The 19,411-nt window shown below is 45.7% G+C and overlaps 1 protein-coding gene across 1 annotated transcript in view; it reads right to left on the reverse strand.

Annotated features, from left to right (window-relative positions):
• LOC119466545 (proteoglycan 4-like) overlaps positions 1-19,411 on the reverse strand; it is a 54,397-nt gene that overhangs the window by 1,170 nt on the left and 33,816 nt on the right. Inside the window, exons 8-10 of the mRNA XM_049657124.1 lie at positions 17,897-17,989; positions 15,736-15,891; positions 7,934-8,042 (exon numbers count right to left, since the gene is read on the reverse strand). Coding sequence (XP_049513081.1) covers positions 7,934-8,042; positions 15,736-15,891; positions 17,897-17,989 — 358 coding nt within the window. The remainder of the gene's footprint in view (positions 1-7,933; positions 8,043-15,735; positions 15,892-17,896; positions 17,990-19,411) is intronic.

Genomic DNA, 19,411 nt, shown 5'->3' on the forward strand with positions numbered 1-19,411 from the left:
TGTCATTATCAGTGTTATGAAACTTGATCCGGCCAGTACAAATGACAGCGCTGCGGCGACACGAACTGGTGCGGACGGTGGCATAGGTGCATTGATAGCACAAGCAAAGTACTTCAGGTGGCAGCATCAGGTGCACTGAAGACGTTCCGATTATAAGCAGTTGTCGCTCTTTAGCACCTTATCCAGGCACGACAAACTATTATGATCCGTGACCAAACATACTCCGCCAGTAGTTGCATATGGCACGGCCGTGTGGACCGTATCTTGAAAGCGATCCACGATGCCAACGGTGAGTGCCGACTGCCGATAGCTTGGCGCACTTGTGTTCTCGCCGCTTGCTCAGCGTTGGAGAGACTGTACAGGCCCGTACCTTGAAAGCGAACTGCAAAACGGGCAGTGTGCCGAGTGTGTTGAGAGCTCCGCGAGCGCTGTGTTCTCGACGCTTCATTTGCATTGAAGCGACAAGCAGCACGAAGGTAAAATCACTCGCAGCTACGGGCTCTATCTTGAAAGCAATAGTCTTACATGACGGACGGGTGGTTTTACTCCTTCGGTAAGCATAGAAATGTTTACTGCATTTAATAATTCAGAGAAGCTCGATTATTCGAACTATTTCATGGCACCTCCACTGGCCCATAAACTTAATGCATAAGGACGATCCCAATTTCGAACACCTTAAGACACATAATTCAGTGATTCAGACTCTGCCTCCATGACTGCGTGCTAATTTGAGTGCCCAGTTGAAAGGTAATAGCGATATCTGGCTTTGACACGTCACTGGCACATTTTCGTAATGATCCCTTTCGGAGATAGTCAAAATTTGCCACTACGAACTCCACCACAATGAAACTCCCACTTCAACGAAGTGTTTGTGATTCCCTGACCGCACCCCATAGGCTCCAATGTATCGCAACTCCCTCCGCAACGAACCACTTTTTCATCGTTCTTCCGGTTCAACGAAATTTTCCCGAGGCACAAGTCACTCGATCTACCAGGTAAGAAATCACACAAACTAGTTGCAATAGTTGCAAAGATTTTTGTCATGAATTCCTACGCAGCTTTTCACAGAATTCAGTTGAACACAACTGGTCTATCATCAAAGACCAAGTCTTATTATTAATAGATAAGTATGTTCCATGGCATAGTGCTCGTTGTTTTTTCCGTTCCCCCTGGTATACATCTACGCTGAACCACCTTCACAAGAAGAAAGGGGCTGTATCGTAGTGCGTCACTTTATGATAGCAGTAAAAGGGGGCAGTGTACCACAGCACCGTGTTCGAGTATAAACAGGCAATTAGGGTAGCCAAAGACAATTTTCTACCTGTACACTTCCATCTTTGTTACAATCCAACCCACAGAAGTTTTGGAGTATTGTGACTGGGTCAAAAAAAAACTGGAAATTCAGCTATGCGATGAGCAAGGTGATATCATACCAAGCAATCAGTGTTCTGTTGTTCTTCAAAACCATTTTGTAGCCTCACTCTCGAATGATGTATCGTGCATTGCCCCCAAGCCTGCAGCAACTTCTTTTCCTATGATGGATCCAATCTTGGTTGACTTGGTTGGTATTACCAAACTAATATAGGCACTGAAGCCATCTTCTTCATCTGGTACCGAGGAAATCATCGCGGTGTTTCTGAAGCACACTGAGACATATTCATCAATAATCTTGTCACAAATATTTACTCAGTTTTTACAGTGTTCTCAGCTTCCTCATGACTGGAAGGCGGGGAGGGTGGTAGCAGTTCCCAAGCAAGGTAACTTATCCAGCCCCCTAAACTATAGACCCATCACATTAACCAGCATTCCTTGTAAGCTTCTAGACCATGTAATATACTCCAATCTGGCAACTCATTGAAAGTAACAACTTCTTCTGTATGCATCAACATGGCTTCAGGAAACATTACTCTTGTGAAACCCAGCTCCTTTTTACTAACGACCTCTTTAACATCCTCGATCGCAACTCTTTCTTCGTAGATTGCATTTTTCTTTACTTTCAAAAAGCATTCGACACCAGTCTCTCACCGCCTTCTAAAATTGTAAAGCCCTTAACATCGACCCCAACGTGCTCCAGTGGATTGAGTGCTTTTTATTAAATCGAAAGCAGTACGTCACGGAAAACAGCTACGACTCCCTTCCAATTCTACTCTCCCCTCCGGTGTACCGCAAGGAACCGTTCTCAGACCGTTACTCTTAATTTACATTAACGATCTTCCTAACCACGTTTCCTCAGAAATTAGACTTTTTGCTGATGATTGTGTAATTTACCGGGAGATAACTAAACCAGGTGACGCACTGCTGCTTCAAGCTGATCTGAACTACGTTCAAGCAAGGTGTACTCAATGGCTAATGAAACTGAACGTGAATAAATGCAAAGTAATGAAGTATATCGTAACAGTAATGTTCCTGCCCTTTATCCTTACTTTCTCAATACTATCTATCAATGCTATCTTAGAAGCTGTTAGCTCATATAAATATCCTCGGCGTTCATATATCTAATACCTTGACACGGCAAACTCACATAGATTTCGTGGCTAACAATGCTAATCACATGTTAGGTTTCCATCGCTGAAACTTTTCATTGGCTCCTATCTCTTTAAAACTGTTATTGTATAAAACATTCGTAATAACTCGAATATGTCGCCTGTGTCTGGGATCCTCACTCTGTCTTGCTTACCTCCTCTCTTGAAGCTATTCAAAACCGAGCCACCCATTTCATCCTTTCTAATTACTCTCGCACCGCAAGTGTTACGGCAATAAAAATTTTCCTGGACCTCCCTTACCTTACGACACAAAGAAAAATGGCGCGGCTTGGGCTATTCCACAAAATATACCATACCAATCATCACTTCAAGAATGCACTACTCTCTGCTCCTCATTATATTTCAGCACGCACCGATCACAACTTCAAGGTCCACTCCCAAGTTCACGTACAAACCTACTATGCTTATTCCTTCATTCCAAGGACATCGACCTGCTGGAACCGCCTCCCCGCCTCCATTGTCAGCAACCCCGTTCCATCATCCTTCAAAACCGCGATTTGCATTTATTGTATTGACACCCACTCCTCTCTGTAACGCCCCACATGGCATTGAGAGTATTGAAATAAATAAATAAATACTGGAAATTATAGAAACAACAGGATTTCCTGGTTCCTGATGGCTCAAACGATCATAAACGCACCAAAGTCGCACGTAACCTGTCGAATGTTGCAAAATAAGGGGGACGCCATTGCTTGCTATTGATGACGATGCAGCGCAGCATCCTGCGAGCTTGCAGATCAGCAACATTCACTGAAGCCAAAGCCAAGCCGAGTCCGCACGTTTCATATTGGCTGCTAGCGCAAGCAATCTTTTGTGTTAGTCCTCGCGGAAACTCTGGTGCGTCTGCGCTTCGCCGCGTGAGCTCTGACCTGTTTATATTTTCTTTGGGTGCGTTTTCTAGTCTACGGTAGCGCGAAGGCTAATGGCGGCGCCACAAAGCAAAAACAACAGTTTCTTTCACTAGAGCACAATGTTCAAATTATTGCCGCGGCAGCAGGAGGAAAAAAAAGAGGAAGCATTGCCGAAAAGTATGGCATCACGCCAAGCTCTTTGTCGACGATACTGAAGTCTGAAACGAGCATCTCAAAGGCATTAGCGTCAGGCACGTCTGCGCAACAACGACCCAGCCCGCCCATGAAGACCTGACAAGGCAGTTTATACGTGGTTTTGCAAGACAAGGGCCAAGAAGATTGCGATCAGTGCAAGTATGATTCAGCAGAAGGCTTTCAACTATGCCGGCGTTTTTAGGCATTGGTGACAAATTCAGAGCAAGTGCCGGGTGGTTTAACGGCTTCAAGGAGCGCTACGAGATCGTCGGCAAAGTGTTTGTGTGGGGAGTCTGCTTCTGTAGACTGACAGTGCATCATTGTGGATTGCGAACAACGCCACTAACATCATGGAAAAGTACCCTGCGTCTGGACGAGACCGGACTCTTCTATGAAATGAGGACGAGACCGGACTCTTCTATGAAATGCTGCTGGCAAAGACGTTCGACTTCAAGAGGAAACAGTGCCACGGAGGCAAGCAAAGCAAAAAGCATGTCACCGTTTTGCTCTGCGCAAATATGGACAGGTCCGACAAGCGGCCCCTTCTCGTCATCGGCAAGACGGCCAAGCCGCACTGCTTTAAAGGCACGCGAAGTCTGCCGGTGAAATACGTCGCAAATAGCCATTCATGGATGACGCGGGCTATTTTCACCGATTGCCTGGTAGCGTTCGACAAAGAAATGAAAAGGCAAGGCCGCAATGTTTGCTTACTTATTGATAACTGTTCGGCACATCGCTTGGACAGTAATGTCGAGCTGACCAATGTTGAGCTTAAATTGTTTCCTGAACAGGAAAAATTTAAGCAGCCATGAGCAGCCATGAACAGCCATGAATGAAGTTGTTCATGGCTGCCATAATTGTGACACGAAACGGTGGTCTTATTACCGACGTAGCATCGGTATTTTTACAGCTTGGAGCAACTCACCACAAAACTAGCTTTGGATTTACACGGACGGCACAAAAGTGTCATGACCTGGTTGTATGCATTGGCACACGTGATAAGCAGGAATAGGCGTGGTGGGGGGAGGGGGATGAGTATCACACAAACTCGCCGTGAACCTACAGATTGTAGAATCTGATAGGTAGCAAATCTCGCCGAACCTGACAACGAAATGACGCAGACACAGCACCTGCTCTTTACTGCCATCACTGCCGGCAACGCGACTCACGTGATGCGCACTCGTGATGCGCACAACTTTGCGGCAGTTCGGTTAACACTGCAGGCCAGTCGTGCAGACTGGCCTGCAGTGTTAACCGAACTGCCGTAACGTTGTGATGGCCCTTCTGCACTTGCGAAAAACTGGAAAGCAAAGCTTTCTATGAAATAATAAGAGTGCTGCAATACACAGGTTCACTATTAAACAGAACTTCAGTACAATAGAGCGTCAGTAATTCATTAGTTTGAGAGGAAAAGATGCACTTGATTCTATTCAACAAAAATTTTATTGATAAAAGAAATATTTTCCAGACCTTCACATACAAAAACTGAGCTGTAATCAGTGCTGGCATACCAATTTGGTACTTCCTTTAATAAGAATGGACCGTGCTCTATGTCATGATCTCTATGTACCTATGTTATCGATAGCTTGCTAGATTCTTGTTATGCAATGCTAGGAGACTTCCGAGCATGTGCAGCACTGCATTTTCTTGGGCAACATTTTTTTTGCAAGCATACAATTTTATAAAAAATTTAAGATATTCGATTGATATTCGATTCAATATTCTGCACTTTTTCCTCGATTCAATTTGAGATTCGATTCGTAATCTATTCCGTATTCGCACACCCCTAGTGTTTGGTATTCTGGTATCCACAAGCAAGCTGGGCGTTTTGATGGATGGGTGGAGGCACAAACTAAAGTCCCTCCATACTACTACTGCTGTGATGAAGAGGCCCAAACGTAAACGTGAGCGGCCTGCACGGTGCTGCCACCTGGTGCCGCAGAGCTCGACCAGCAAAACAGTTAATATTGCTGTAACCAAGTGAAACAATTTAAACATCTAACAACAAAACGTGTTCACGCTTACACTCCTGCCAAAAATGTACAATTGCAGCAAAGTAGAATACACTTGGTTACTGCTATATTAGCTCTGTGTTCGGTTGAGCTCTGTGGCACCAGGTGGCTATACCACGAGGCCGTTTCACTTTCCACTCATCCGTTAAAACGCCCAGTCCACTTGCACTTGCATTTACCCTAATACCGGACACACTAAATCTCTCTATTGTGGTAGTAATCCTCCAGCGTGAAGTGATGGCCGTAAACGCGTAGATGCTGGTGCCGATTGGACACCCGCAGCCCGATGCACTGCAGCCCCTCCGCTCGCCTGTTGCCTAGTAGAGGGACACGATGTCGCAGCTGGACATGCCACCGATCGCTAGATTTTCAGCCCACAACGTAACAAGGGCACACCATGGTGCTTGCGAAAAGAAACCTCGAGACCAACACTGACCGCGCAGCTTGTGTCAACACGGAGCACGTCGTAACACAAGCAAACGACACTTGCCGTGTGCCGGAAGTGCTTTAGTGTAGGGATGAATTGTCTGTTACTTTTTTTTCATAACAAATTAACCAGCATCCCAGCTATTGCAAATAACATTTATTCACCATAAAGATGAAAAAATTATCAACGACGTAACCTAGGTAGGCAATCAGATAGCTCACCCAACCAACATGAATTGGGCTAGATTATGGAGTTTTACGTGCCAAAACCACGCTCCGATTATGAGGCACGCCGTAGTGGACCACCTGGGGTTCTTTAACGTGCACCTAAATCTAAGTACACGGGTGTTTTCGCATTTCGCCCATGAATTGGGCTAACTGCATCAATTGTGAGGGGGTGACTGAAAACTCAGGGGAGCAGCGCCGCTGCAGTCGGTAGCGATGCACATTTTAAAAACTTTAATAAATTATACACTTCACGCGGAGCGTTTAAAGGTGTCACTTAATGATCAGAAGGTCCTACCCTAACGACTTAGCACATTTGTACAAAATCGTCCCTTTAAAAAAGTGAAACAACAGTGCATTTTTACTGCAAGTTTGATGGCGCATACCTCGAAACTGGTGGCATCCTCAGAATTCATTGCAAGTTTATAAATATATATAGCCTTGCATACTTACTAGCTAGAATTCCTAAAGTCAAATAACATAATTATGTCAATTATTCAATTAAGCATTCCAATTGCTTGTAGAAGTAATGGGCCACCTTATCGTGTAATTTAGATCAAGGGTTAGAATTTTGCTTTCTGCCATAGGCAATTTCAATAAATTTGGTACACATAAAGAAAAAAAAAGTGTACCTGATTCATTGAACTACCAGCATAATTGCTGGTGCTTGCTCAAGTCCTAGAACAGACAACAGCTAATACCAGAGATAACATTCGAGAAACTTTCAGTACAGAAAGGCCCATCTTGCGCTGAGCGATAACTTTCAACATTTGTTAGCCAGTGAAATGTGCCACCGGATTAAGATAAACAAGTGTGTGTGTGTGTGTGTCAATATTTTGGTAGCTGAATGATCAAAGTGCCAGAGTTCCTTCTAGTAGTTGTTCTAGAAAACTATGCTAGGAAAATATAGACAGACCTAGGAAAGGTGAGAAAGTATGACAGCCACCATTATGAACTTGGCTACTCCTATGCTGGACACAAAAGTTTCATGCAAGACCATTAACCACATACAATCTTTAAGACTGCAATGCCTTGTGATGGCCATGGAAGTTCACGCTGCTCTCTTTTTTACGGACAGAGCAGGGCTGCCAATAAGTCGATGTAGCGAGTCAGAGTGAAGGGGAGAGCAAGGACTGATTTTGGGAATATTCACACAAAAGCACAGCAGCAGGGTAAATGCTGCAACTCAAAACACCGCATAACCCAAGGCACCTGCACACCGTGACCTGAATCAGCCATTCTGGACATGCACACACACTATGTGCCTCAAATTCCCAGTTGCAATTTCGTGCTTCATCAGTGGCTTGTAGAGCGACAGTGTTCGCAAGCTTTTTCCCCGAGTATACACTCGTACGTCAGAAACAAAAGTGTGCATGGAGGCTGCTATGTATCTTCACTCTGTGATGCCACTGCATCGGTTTTTTCTGGGGAGCAATATTATGGTGCAGTTGGCCTTTAGCATATCTGCAGTGCATTTAGAAGATCTTTACTTTAATTAGAGCTGACGACAAATTTTCTCGACATGTGGACAAAGGGAATGATGCTTTCCTTTATTCCAAGAGTGCGGCCATCGCGACAGCAGAAGGTGCTGCCAAAATGCTTCGGCAAGACTGGGTCCAAAACCACAGACAAGTGCAGCCTAATTCACTAATGCAGATTAAAGGTTCACTCCGAAACGTACCGGGCAGGAGTCGATGAAAGGCGACCCTCCACTGGAGACTCTGGCACCGGCAGCAGGCAGGGCATTTTGCTGCAGGCCAATCTAGGCACTCGAGAAACGCTGCCCGACACTGCAAAGAGCGATTCATGATACGATTATGCCCTATGTAGTATCACTGACCCCAAACCACAGCGGCCTCTTGAGTTGGTTGTAGACATCAAAAGGACACCAAAGAGGAACACTGAGGCAGTTTAGATTGATAAGATAATCTTTGAGAACTCTTTTTCGCAGTAAAAGCTTTATTACTAGAAGAGTAAATGAAAACCAAAGTGTAAGAGTAGGGCAACTTCGGCTGGTTGGTGGAAGTCCACACTTGACATACAGTAGCACTAACACAGACGAGGAATACTATTGTTGTGAACCTTGTTGACTCGTGCTCATCTGTGTTAGCGCTACTGAACATCAAGTACGAAGACCAAACTTTTGTTTCTCGAATTTCGCATCGAAACTCCAGTGCGAGCCTGTAGGTGCGATGTTATAGGTTTCAAGGGGTTTTTGTGCAATCTGGGCATTGTGGCACCATTCTCAGAACTTGAGAACTTCAGTCTTTGGTTCGCTCCTTAAGAATGCATTGTAGTCGAGCTCTAGCGATAAAATATAACTAGGCCTTACTAGCCACCATCAAAATCCACGACATCACAGTGTACAGGAACTTCATGGAGACATTGACAACCATCTTCAGTTCCTCATTTTGCAGCTTACTAAGACTGCTCTCACAGCATGTGTGGCATTCTTGGTACTGCAGCAACTAATTAACTAATAGTTAGCTAATACAGCTTGATTTATTTTTCTCTTAGTGTCTCTATAAGCTAGTCAGATGCGAAAAAAACCTGGTGATGCAACACCTTCGATAAGAGGGAGAAACAGGCATGCATCTGGACTGTAGCATGAAGTCACAAAGGAAAGCTATACATGGGTTCCTCAAAAAGAAAGCTTCCCAGTTGAAGAAAAATTCATCTTTGTCCACCGATGGATCCCTGGATCAATGTCTCCTACGGGGTAGTCGCAGCGTTAAATAATCAGAAAAATTATTTCACCGGCATTACTGCAAACATCATTAAAAACGCCACTCACTGCTAAAAGTGGCTTGGTAGGTCAGAAACGGTGCAATAAAAGAAAAAGTACGGTTGGCAACATCGCCTTATTTCCTACACCAGCTTGCCGTGACAGATTTCGACGGCATCTGCTGGGCATTTGTTTATAGGCAAAAATGAACTACATTGTGTTTTAAAGAAGCCAAGTACTGAATGTGGCAAGTTTCGGGAACATTTACCGATACAAAGCAGCCCAAAATGCAAATAAATACTTTGAAATCCATGACGTCACACTGACATACCAGCATTGTGGTTTCAGCGCAAAATTTGATGCAACTAAACTTTCACTTTCGTTTTCTTTTCTAGTAATCAACCTACTGTTGCAAAATTAACAATGGAGTCTTGAAATAAAACTATCAGTTTAAACTCATCTAGTCTTCCTCTTAGATGTCTCATTAACCTTTCCTGGTCCTGGTAAACTTGAAAACTTGTTCTTTTATGACCACATTTTGATGAAACTTGTGTTAATTATGTATTTCGACCTGCTGATTTCAAATATGCAGTTAACTTAAAGACTTGCTGCCCAGGAAAATTAAGAAATTTGTTTTTTGTGTGGACTGGTTTAAAGGTGAGCTCTGAAATGCTGGTTGTTATGAAGGAGTCTGGTACAGTATAGACCACTTATAACGTAACCACTTATAATGCAGGACCGGATATAGTGCGGTCTTTTCAGACTCCCGTTAATTTTCCCATAGCACTCCATGTATACACGTATCGCTTATAGTGCAGTTGCGGGAAACGAAATACCGGTTACAGTGCGGTTGCCTGGGAGTACGGAAGTCAGCGGAGACGGCGAACGCTCCCCTCAAACGGGCGCCCCAAGGAGTGCTCGAAGAAGAAAGAGAGACGAAGTGGAGGAGAAGGGCACGTGGTGCGAATGAACAGCCAGTGAGGCTGAAACCAGAATCTTGAGTGCGAGTCTTCAAATGTCAAGGCGCGCATAGCGAGCGAGGGTGACGAAACTGCCAACGCCGGCCAACGCTCGCTTCAAGATAACGGCAGTAAACGACACTTCGGGGAGCGGGCGGCGCCAGCACGGCAAAGGGCGCACGCGGAGACCATGGAATGTGAGGGAGGAGGGCGGCAGGGAAGCGGATTTCGCCGCGGCAACTCCGCCGCTTCGGTGGCTCCCCTCGCCCTCCCTCGTAACTCCCTCACTTTCGACTGTCACCATGCGCGCCCGCCGCCGCTCCAGCCGGCCCGGCGCCAGCTCCCCGAAGTTTCGTTTTCTGCCGTTATCGGGAAGCAGGCGTTTGCCAGCGTGGGAAGTTTCCTTGGCCGGCCTGGGACAGCGCCGCTGCTTCCCTTTGCGCCGTAGCCGCAGCGTGCAAGGTCAACACGTGACTAGAAAGTAGAGGAAGAATAAAGGAGAAAGAAGGGTTCACTGCCATTTTCTACGCGTTGCTACGGTAGCGTGGCTGAGACGTCGGCACATACACGCTTCCGGCGCAACGCAGAATCAGAGACCTTGCCATTTGAGAGAGGGTGAAATTTCCGCCGCATTTTTTTTTCTTTCCTTTTTTTGTTTTGTTCGCGCGCGACATTGAGGGGTCTCTCCTAAGCTTTTACTCTATGACGGTGCTGGAGCAATGCCGGTCGGAGGCGCCGCCGCGTGAATTATTTCGAATTAACGAGATTCGACTGTAAATTGAATGCAAACGTTCTAGCCGCATTCCTCGACTATCACATGAAGGAAGAAGACTTATTACGCTTGACTCGGGCCCTTATCGTCAGTAGAGTCACGTATGCGACACCTTATTTGAACTTATCAACAGAAAAAGCCCAAATAAATGTGTTACTACGGAAAGCGTACAAACAAGCCCTCGGCCTTCCTCCAGGCACCGGAACAACGAAACTTCTATCCCTGGGCATCCACAACACCTTAGAACTAATTGAAGCACAACGACATGCGCAAATCACGCGCCTCAACCTCACTAGAACAGGCAGAGCAACACTTCGAAGGTTGCAATACCCCGTGGCGACAACCAACAATCAAGAAGTACTCCGAGAGTCCCTACACGAGCAAATAATGGTGGCGCCTGTTCCGCGTAACATGCACCCGGAATATCACTTGGGCAGGAGAAAAGCACGAGCGATAACAATAGAAAGAATACGGCACTCTCTCCACTGCTCGCTGGACAGATGCGGCCATGTACCCGAATGGAGAGGGCGTGGTAATCAGCGTGGCTGGACACAGATAGCAAGAACTGGTATCCGCCTCCGTTCGTATGCAGAACGTCGCTGCAGCCGAAGAGGCCGCTATTGCCCTCGCCACCTCGGCATCAAGACAAAACGAAGAACTATATATTCTTACAGACTGTCAGTCAGCATGTCGAGCCTACGTGAACGGCCATCTACAAAAAATCGCATGCGATATTCTACATCGCCTCAACGAAATACCCCGCACCACGATAATTTGGACACCGGGACATGAAGGCGTCAGCGGAAACCATCGTGCACACACGATAGCCCGAGGTCACTGCAACCGGGCACTGCAAGAGATGCCAGAAGACCCAAGTCCAGACACACTACAAACTTACTACGATATACTGCAGCACTACCGCCTTTCGAGAAGAACGATGCCGCCACCCCACCCATCCCTCACCAGAGCTGAAGCCACGACCTGGAGGCAACTCCAGACCAACACCTATCCTCACCTCACGCTCCTTCACGCGATGTACCCCACCCTTTATCAGCACCTTTGTCCTTTCTGTACAGAGCGAGCTACCCTCTACCACACCACATGGGCTTGCCAAAATATCCCCAATAACTCCCCAAATCGAAACGCAACGCACGAGCAGTGGGAGATGGTGCTGACCAGCTCGGCACTGGAGGATCAGCGAAAGCTTATCGCCAGAGCCGAAAGTGCTGCCACCGCACCGCCGCTGGGGCCCTGGACTGAAGGCTCCACCCACCACGGAGATCGACGCTTCTCCGTGCCTCATCAAAATAATGTTTTGTCTCTCTCTCTCTCTCTCGACTATCGCATACGCATGGCGGCTCGGTGCAATTGTTTTGCATATGTGCGGGCCTTGAAAATTGTTGCTTTGGTTATAGTGAGGTACCGCTTATAGTGCGGATATTCGCGACTCCGGCGACTTGCGTTATAAGCGGTCTACACTGTATACCAGAATGCTACAAGAATGAATGCTCTAGACTTATTTCGGCCAAAGTTGGAGCAAGTCAAACTTTTTAAAGCAGGAACCAATAATAACAATCGGGACACAATATTACTTTTCCGATACCTTTGTAATAATATTTGTTTATATTTTAGGCCTGCTCTAATCTTCTTTTTTTTAATTAAGTAAGCGGAGGGCCATGGCACCGCCACTGCGATGCTCCGTTCACCATTGATGTTTCTACAGATCCTGTTGCCGATTTTCCTGGGCCGGCGATGGTCCGTTTCTTTGATGCGGCCGGTCCCGACGACACTCAATTGTGAATGGCACAACGATACAAGCTCCATAATTACTTATTTAGCGCAAAAACAACGGACACGTGAAAGACGACAGGACAAGGCGCTACTCTCATCTGACATCATTTTATTGCATCCCTCCTTTATATAGAGCAGAAACAAGAAGAACATGCGCAGTGAGCACCATGCGCGGCAACGACCACAACATCTGATCGCCAGAGTGCACTCATGACACATAATCCTAAAAACCATATTCAGCGCTGTACAAGCTTAAGGAAGGCACACTAATGCACTGCGAACCCAGCGACTGTATGAAAAAAGCTTCTGATAATTCTCGGGCGGTGGTATCACGGCTCTTTCTCAAAATCGTAGCGTCATGAAACATAGCTTTGCACTTGCATATTTTGCTATGTTGAGCTAAATGGGAACCTGTGCCTGTCGGTATAGATCGCTCGTGTTCTCTAAGGTGCTCGTTAACACAGCGCCATGACTGCCCTACGTATAAGTAATTATGGATTCGCACCAACTAGCCCGCCAACGCATTGTGCTGATACAAGCTCCCCCTGGCTCCGCGCATTTCCGTCAACGAACTGCGGCCTATCAATACCGTTTTTGGCCACTTTGCCTCTCCTAGATGCTCTGCGACTACTGGACGCTGTAGTTTTTTTTCGTCTGGCAATGTGGGACCAAGTCAGCTGAGCGGGCAGTACAAAAGTGGGCGCATTTCGACGCCGGCCTGGGCCACGGCACTGCCACTGCGATCCTACGCTCACCGTTGATGTTTCTACAGGTTAGCTACTATGACACTTATTCTTATTGTGACTATGATGTCTGTCTTTTAGTGGTGTCGTGGCCACCTCATGTTTTGAAAAGTGTTCGCACTTGTGTATCGTATCTGATGTGCCCGCTTGTTCTGGGAGGCGATGTCGAGCTTAACCCGTGACACATGACCAAGGCTCAAGAGGCAAAGCTAGACCTTGTGGCTGGCTCTATCTTGCGTGTTGAAGCTAGAAATTCAGTACTTCAAGAATCTGTTAACAAGGTGCTTCAAATTCACGTAGAAATAAAGAATGATTTCGAAAAACTGACCAAGCGTGTCCTTGATCTAGAGCAGAAATTTGCAGCAAATGTGCCCAGTCCATCGCGAGCAGTGACAACGGTCTCGTAGGGCTACAAGAAAAAATTGACGACCTGGAAAATCGCTCTACGCGGTCTAACATTCTCTTTTATGGCATAACAGATTTGGCAAAGTCTGAAACTTGCAAAGAGTCAGAGCGACTCGTAAATAATTTTTGTACCGAAAAACTTGGGCTTACCGCGATGTCAATCTCGAGAGCACATCCTGTGGGCCGCTTTTCGTCTGAGAAGAAGCGGCCTATCATAGACAAATTCGTCAATGAGAAGGAAGCTGAACTGGTTTTGAGCCGCGGCTATAGGTTGAAAAACACTAAGTTGAGATTACTCGGAAGCAGTTCGAAGCGACGGAAGCTTCCCCAGTTCTCGCAAACTATAAGACGAGGATCGTGTACGCCTTGTGTTCAACAAACTTTGAACAATGTCATTTATGAGTGGAACACCAATGAGGGCCAGGCTGTTGTGCCCCGGCGCAGGGATGAACGATATTCCTCCTTCGATTCCTTAAGCTCAGGTTCATCTACCAGCTCGCCCGCAAGATTGCATTGTAGCACTGATAATAAATTCCCCTTCTATACACCAGCGCTACAAGTGTTATCGCTAATGGTATTGCACTCATTGCTCATTGATTCATTTTAGGTTTCTTTAGTGTTACTTACCAACACCATTCACGATAACACCTTTACAAGTGAATCCATTTTCAAGTTTTTTCGATGTGATAGACAACAGCGTAGAGGGGGCGGTGTGCTCATCGCAATAAAGGAAGAATTCATTGCCGCATCCATCATTATCGATTCTTTTCTTGAATGTACTTGGATTTCCTTGAAGGATGCTGCGTTTAGTGTGATCATTGGCGTTTTTTACCGTCCACCCGACATGTCTGGCGCCTTTTCCCGATGAGTATCGTCAGGTGCTTAGCGAGGTGTGGCGCGCTTTTTCTGAGGTCGGTAATTATCATATTTGGAAATTTCAATTTTCCAAATATTGATTGGTCAACGCTCTCTGTATTGGCTACGGATGCAGTCGCATTCTTTTCTGAGCACTTGTCTTGACTTTCCATTAACACAACTTATTAGTCAACCAACACGATCCACTGAAACTTCGGCGAATGTACTAGACTTAGTTTTAACTAAAAATCCCGAGATATTTTCCGACATAACTCATGAAAGAGGCATCGCTAACCATGATGTTATAACTGGATGCATTAACTTTTGCGTGAGCAAAAGAACACTTACCAAAAAGAAAATAAGATGTTACGTTAAAGCTAATTTCTACGCAATTAAAAAAGAATTAACCTTTTCAGATGAATTTCTGCATGGTTTCATTCTCGCTCTATTGAACAGAACTGGGTCCTCTTTAAAGCCACAACTTATCACTTTGCCTATAGCTTTTCCATAAGTTTTATCACCATCCATCACTTCATGACGATTTCTTCCAGTCACCAACAGTTACCTTTCCACGTCGTGATCATCCATATACGCTCAAACGCATGAACTGCCAGTCATCCCATTATGCATATTCGTTCTTGCCGCACACAATAACTGAATGGAACACCTTACCATCAGACATTGCCATGGAACTGGACTTAAATAATCAAGATCTAATTCGCTCATGACTTGCCACCTAATATTATTATTTTGGGACTTTACAGCGTTTTCGATGTTTGTAGCTGTTTGCATTTCATTGCAGTTGCCTTATGATCTAATATGTATTGTTTTCTCTGCAATAACTGTGACTTAATCTTGTACATTACATATGCGTTTCACTCTATTACTTTTATATATCCTTTTGTTTTTAGTCTGATGTATAATCTGTGACCAGTGCCTGTGCACCTGTGATCCCCCCCTTCCTCCCCCCCCCCCCCTATGTAATACTCTCGTAATGAGGGCCTTTAGGGGTATTTTGAATAAAAAATTTAAAAAATAACAATGCACACGAAGCCATCAGCCCTCGGCGCACCTAGATTTTTGTACCCACCTACTTTCAATATATGAGGCCCGCTCAGCTACACCATATGCAGCGGCGACCGGAGCAGAACGGGCTGCCACTACCACCGCAACTACCGTCGCCATCCGTTCCAGTTACTCCCTACAGGTCGGGAATCCTGCGTTCCAAATTACCTCGACTGCTGGGCGGCCTCAGCCGTGAGCGGGGCAACTGCGACGGCTGCACAGCTGGACCTGCAGACGGTCCAGTCTTGGCGTCGGGCTGAGATGCCACTGGCTGGCTCGCTGCGGTCGTGGCCCTTGGAACGGCAGCCACAGACCGCCTGGCACCTGCATCACATGTCCCGAGTGCTGAATAAATGGCACGGCCACGTTATTTTATCTTCAACGGGTTTAGTGGTTCTGTCAAGTGGTGGCCAAGAAAAAGCGGCAGACATTGAACTTCAGGTGAATTGAACCCTTTGCTTGGTCAACGTGCCTTCATTTCACTTTGCAGAAGTTACTACCATGTTTGACAGGACATTCGACGTGCCGCATTCCAGTAGCAATGTCGAAGAAATAGTTTGCTCGTAATGCACGCAAGCAGTAGTAACTACATTGCGCATGTGCTTCAAGCCTATGATTGAATTATTTATACAAAAATGGAGCATCACTGACCAGTACGATAAATGAATTACCTATTTACTAGGGGCATGCGACTACCGAATAGATTTCAGGGGCGCGATCTTGTACGCGTTCCAAAATGAAACGGAGGCGTCCGTTCCATTTTGGAACGCGTACAAGATCACGCCCCAAATCGAATATCAAATAAAATCAAGAAAAAAAAAGAAGCCAAATATCGAATAGAATATCGGACATTTTTTTTTATTTAATGACAAATTTTGTGCTAGAAAACAGGGTGCTGCACATGCTCGTGGGAGGCTGCTGGCGTTGCATAACAAGAATGAAACAAGATGTACAGTACGGTCTACTCTCAATACAGGGATCTCCAAATTATACTATGCCACTACTGACTACCACTCAGTTCTAGTGTATGATGGTCTCCAAAATTTTGTTCTTATCAATAGAATATCTGTTGAATGGAATGTTCTTTTTTCCCTTTTAAGCTAAATTAGTGACGTTCTGTTGTACTGAGTACCATACTCAGTTTAATAGCAGACCTGTCTTTCATGGCAATATTTTATTGCAGAGAAAGTTTTGCTTTCCACTTTTCCCCTAAAATACAGAAGGGCTATCCCCATCTTTACGGCAGGCGGGTTATCGCAAGACCAATCTGCAAGGCAGACAAAAAGACGGACGGCGTATCAAGTGACTTGACAACCACTCTGCGCGGAGCCATCGTTGACGCTGTGCGGGTCGACTATGGCCGGCGCCGATTGCAAAAAGCAGGTGCCTATTCAGTGACAACCACTCTGTGCGGAGCCATCGTGTACGCTGTGCAGGTCGACCATGGCCGGCACCGATTACAAAAAGCAGACGCCTATTCAGCGTCAGCTTCAGCGTGATTTGCTGCCTACCAGATTCTTAAATCGGGACGGTCGCGGCAAAACGCAAAACAGACCGCCGATTCATTTGGTAATATTTGCCAGATTCTAACACGCCCTTAAATCAAACGTGCACACTTTCTATGTGTCCAAAGTTGAAAACTAAAGTAGAACAAAGTTCCTAAACAAACGAGAAATCTAACACGCACACTATTTATCAAGAAAAATGGGCAAGGGTCCAATGGGAGCCTGTTTCCTAAAGTCAACTTTGCCACAAGATATCCTTGTTATGCGGTAAAGCATATGAACGGCGTGGATTGCAGCATGGAGGCAATTTTGGGCCCCAAATTTCTTGGTAAAAAAAGGTATGCATTATAATTGGGTAAATACCGTAATCAGACGTTGTGAGTTATCTTCCTTGGGCTATTGTGAGCTATCTTCCTTGGGCAGGCCGAAAATAAACATTTTCGACTGATGACGGGCATTCAATGCATTCGCTGTCCACCGAGCTTCATTAAGACAGACACTGCCACTAAAGGGGTCACCATAGAGGTCAGGCGTGTGGATGCCGTCTCTTTTCTAATTATCCAGTGAAGGCCAATTTTAGGATTGAAATTAGGATTGATCGGGCCCATATAAACTTGAACCAAAAAAGTTAAACAAAACTAACCTCACATTCGAAATAAGTACATAACATTACATATATGTGCAAGTTCCCAGCACCATAAATCGAAGGATAAAATTTTATTTTATATTTTCGGTCCAAGACTCATGTCTTCCGTTAACCTACTTTTGCTGGTGTTTGGTTTTCACCGTCGCGTGGCAGTAGCATAGCCAGAGGGAAATCTCACCAGGGAGGCGAGACTGTCGTGGTGCCGCATTCTCTGGAACAGTGGAATGCCTGGTCGCAGAGCTTCGTGCCGGGCCGCCGGGCGCTTCCCTCGCTGCAGCATAAAGAGTGACCATGTGAACAAGTGCAAAGAGCTGCTCCAATGTACCAAACAACCGCAGGATAAAACATCAAATTCCGATTGCTTGGCCCAAATTGATTGCATAATAAACACTGCTTGTAAAGCAGTAGCAGCAGAGTTGGCAATTTTAAATACCAGTTTTTCATTTTGTTAGGTGCGTTTATGTCACGGAATTTCCATGCGCTTCTATGAGGGGTGTGCAAATACACTCAAACCTCGTTATACCGAAGCCGAAACTACCTCGTTATACCGAAGCCGAAACTACTTCATTATACCGACTATTTCCCTTTACTGCAGTATATATGCCCAATGGACATGCAAAGAAGACTATGGCTGCGCGGCCTCCCAAAACGCCATGCGGCCGCGTATGTGATGAAAATTTATTAAAACAACAGCGAAAGACTCTGGCGTGTGTAACAAGCGACTTTTTTAACACCTGATAGCATCCTTATGTTCCAATGTGATGGTCTCTGCTTCCGCTTTCCACTTGGTTAGCTAATATTGTCGTGAAACCGGTGTGGACCGGTTCTGTCGCTGTGATGTGAATGAAGTCCGTAGCGTTCGAGCAGCAAGCGGCACACAACACAGTGCGCCGACTACGCAGCTGGGGCGGCATTCTCGAGCGACCTCCACAACTTTCGAAGATAGTTTCACTTTCACAAGATTTTGCAAACCCGTCAAAGCAAACGGCAGGTAGAGCTTGACACAGTGCCACAAATGTGAACATGCACACCGACCTGTTTGACCCATAAAAGCAAAACTATCTCTCGTGGCCTCATGGCTGCCACATCTCCACTGTGCGAGCACGCCAACTCATGCTAGTTTCATGCAATTTTGGAGGTCTCGCCTGGCTGCGCCGCAGGGAGTGAGAGAAGTGGAAACAGGTTTTTAGCACACTGCGGCAAGCAGCACTATTGATATGTGGCCTCCGAGATTGCGATCTCAGAGGGTGCGCGCCTAGCTTTGCCAGCTAGGTGCTGTCACAGCAAGAGAGATGTGCGATAAGATAAGTTGTAGTGATTGTGCATGACCACACTCTGCGATGAGAAAGACCACTGTTGCTCGAGAACGCATTCGACGCAGGAATATTGAACTGCCACACCGAACGAGTGCGAAACGTGGCAGAAGGCGATATGCTCGGTGCACAACGGTTGGTATTTTTGGTTTCGGAGACAAACTTAGTTCGTCACTTACACTGGCAGAACAATTTTACTTCGTTAAAACGAAGTTTTAAACAGTGAAATCTCGATATAACGAAGTTGCATTCCAGCAAACATACTTTGTTATATTGCAAGTTTCGTTAATTCAAGGTTTTATTTAATGTTCCAGCCGTAGAGAACGGCTTCACAAATTCCCAAAGGATTCCTGGTAGATAGAATCTGTTCGTAGTGTAGA

This window comes from Dermacentor silvarum, chromosome 10, assembly GCF_013339745.2.
Source record: "Dermacentor silvarum isolate Dsil-2018 chromosome 10, BIME_Dsil_1.4, whole genome shotgun sequence".
Lineage (NCBI taxonomy): Eukaryota > Metazoa > Arthropoda > Arachnida > Ixodida > Ixodidae > Dermacentor > Dermacentor silvarum.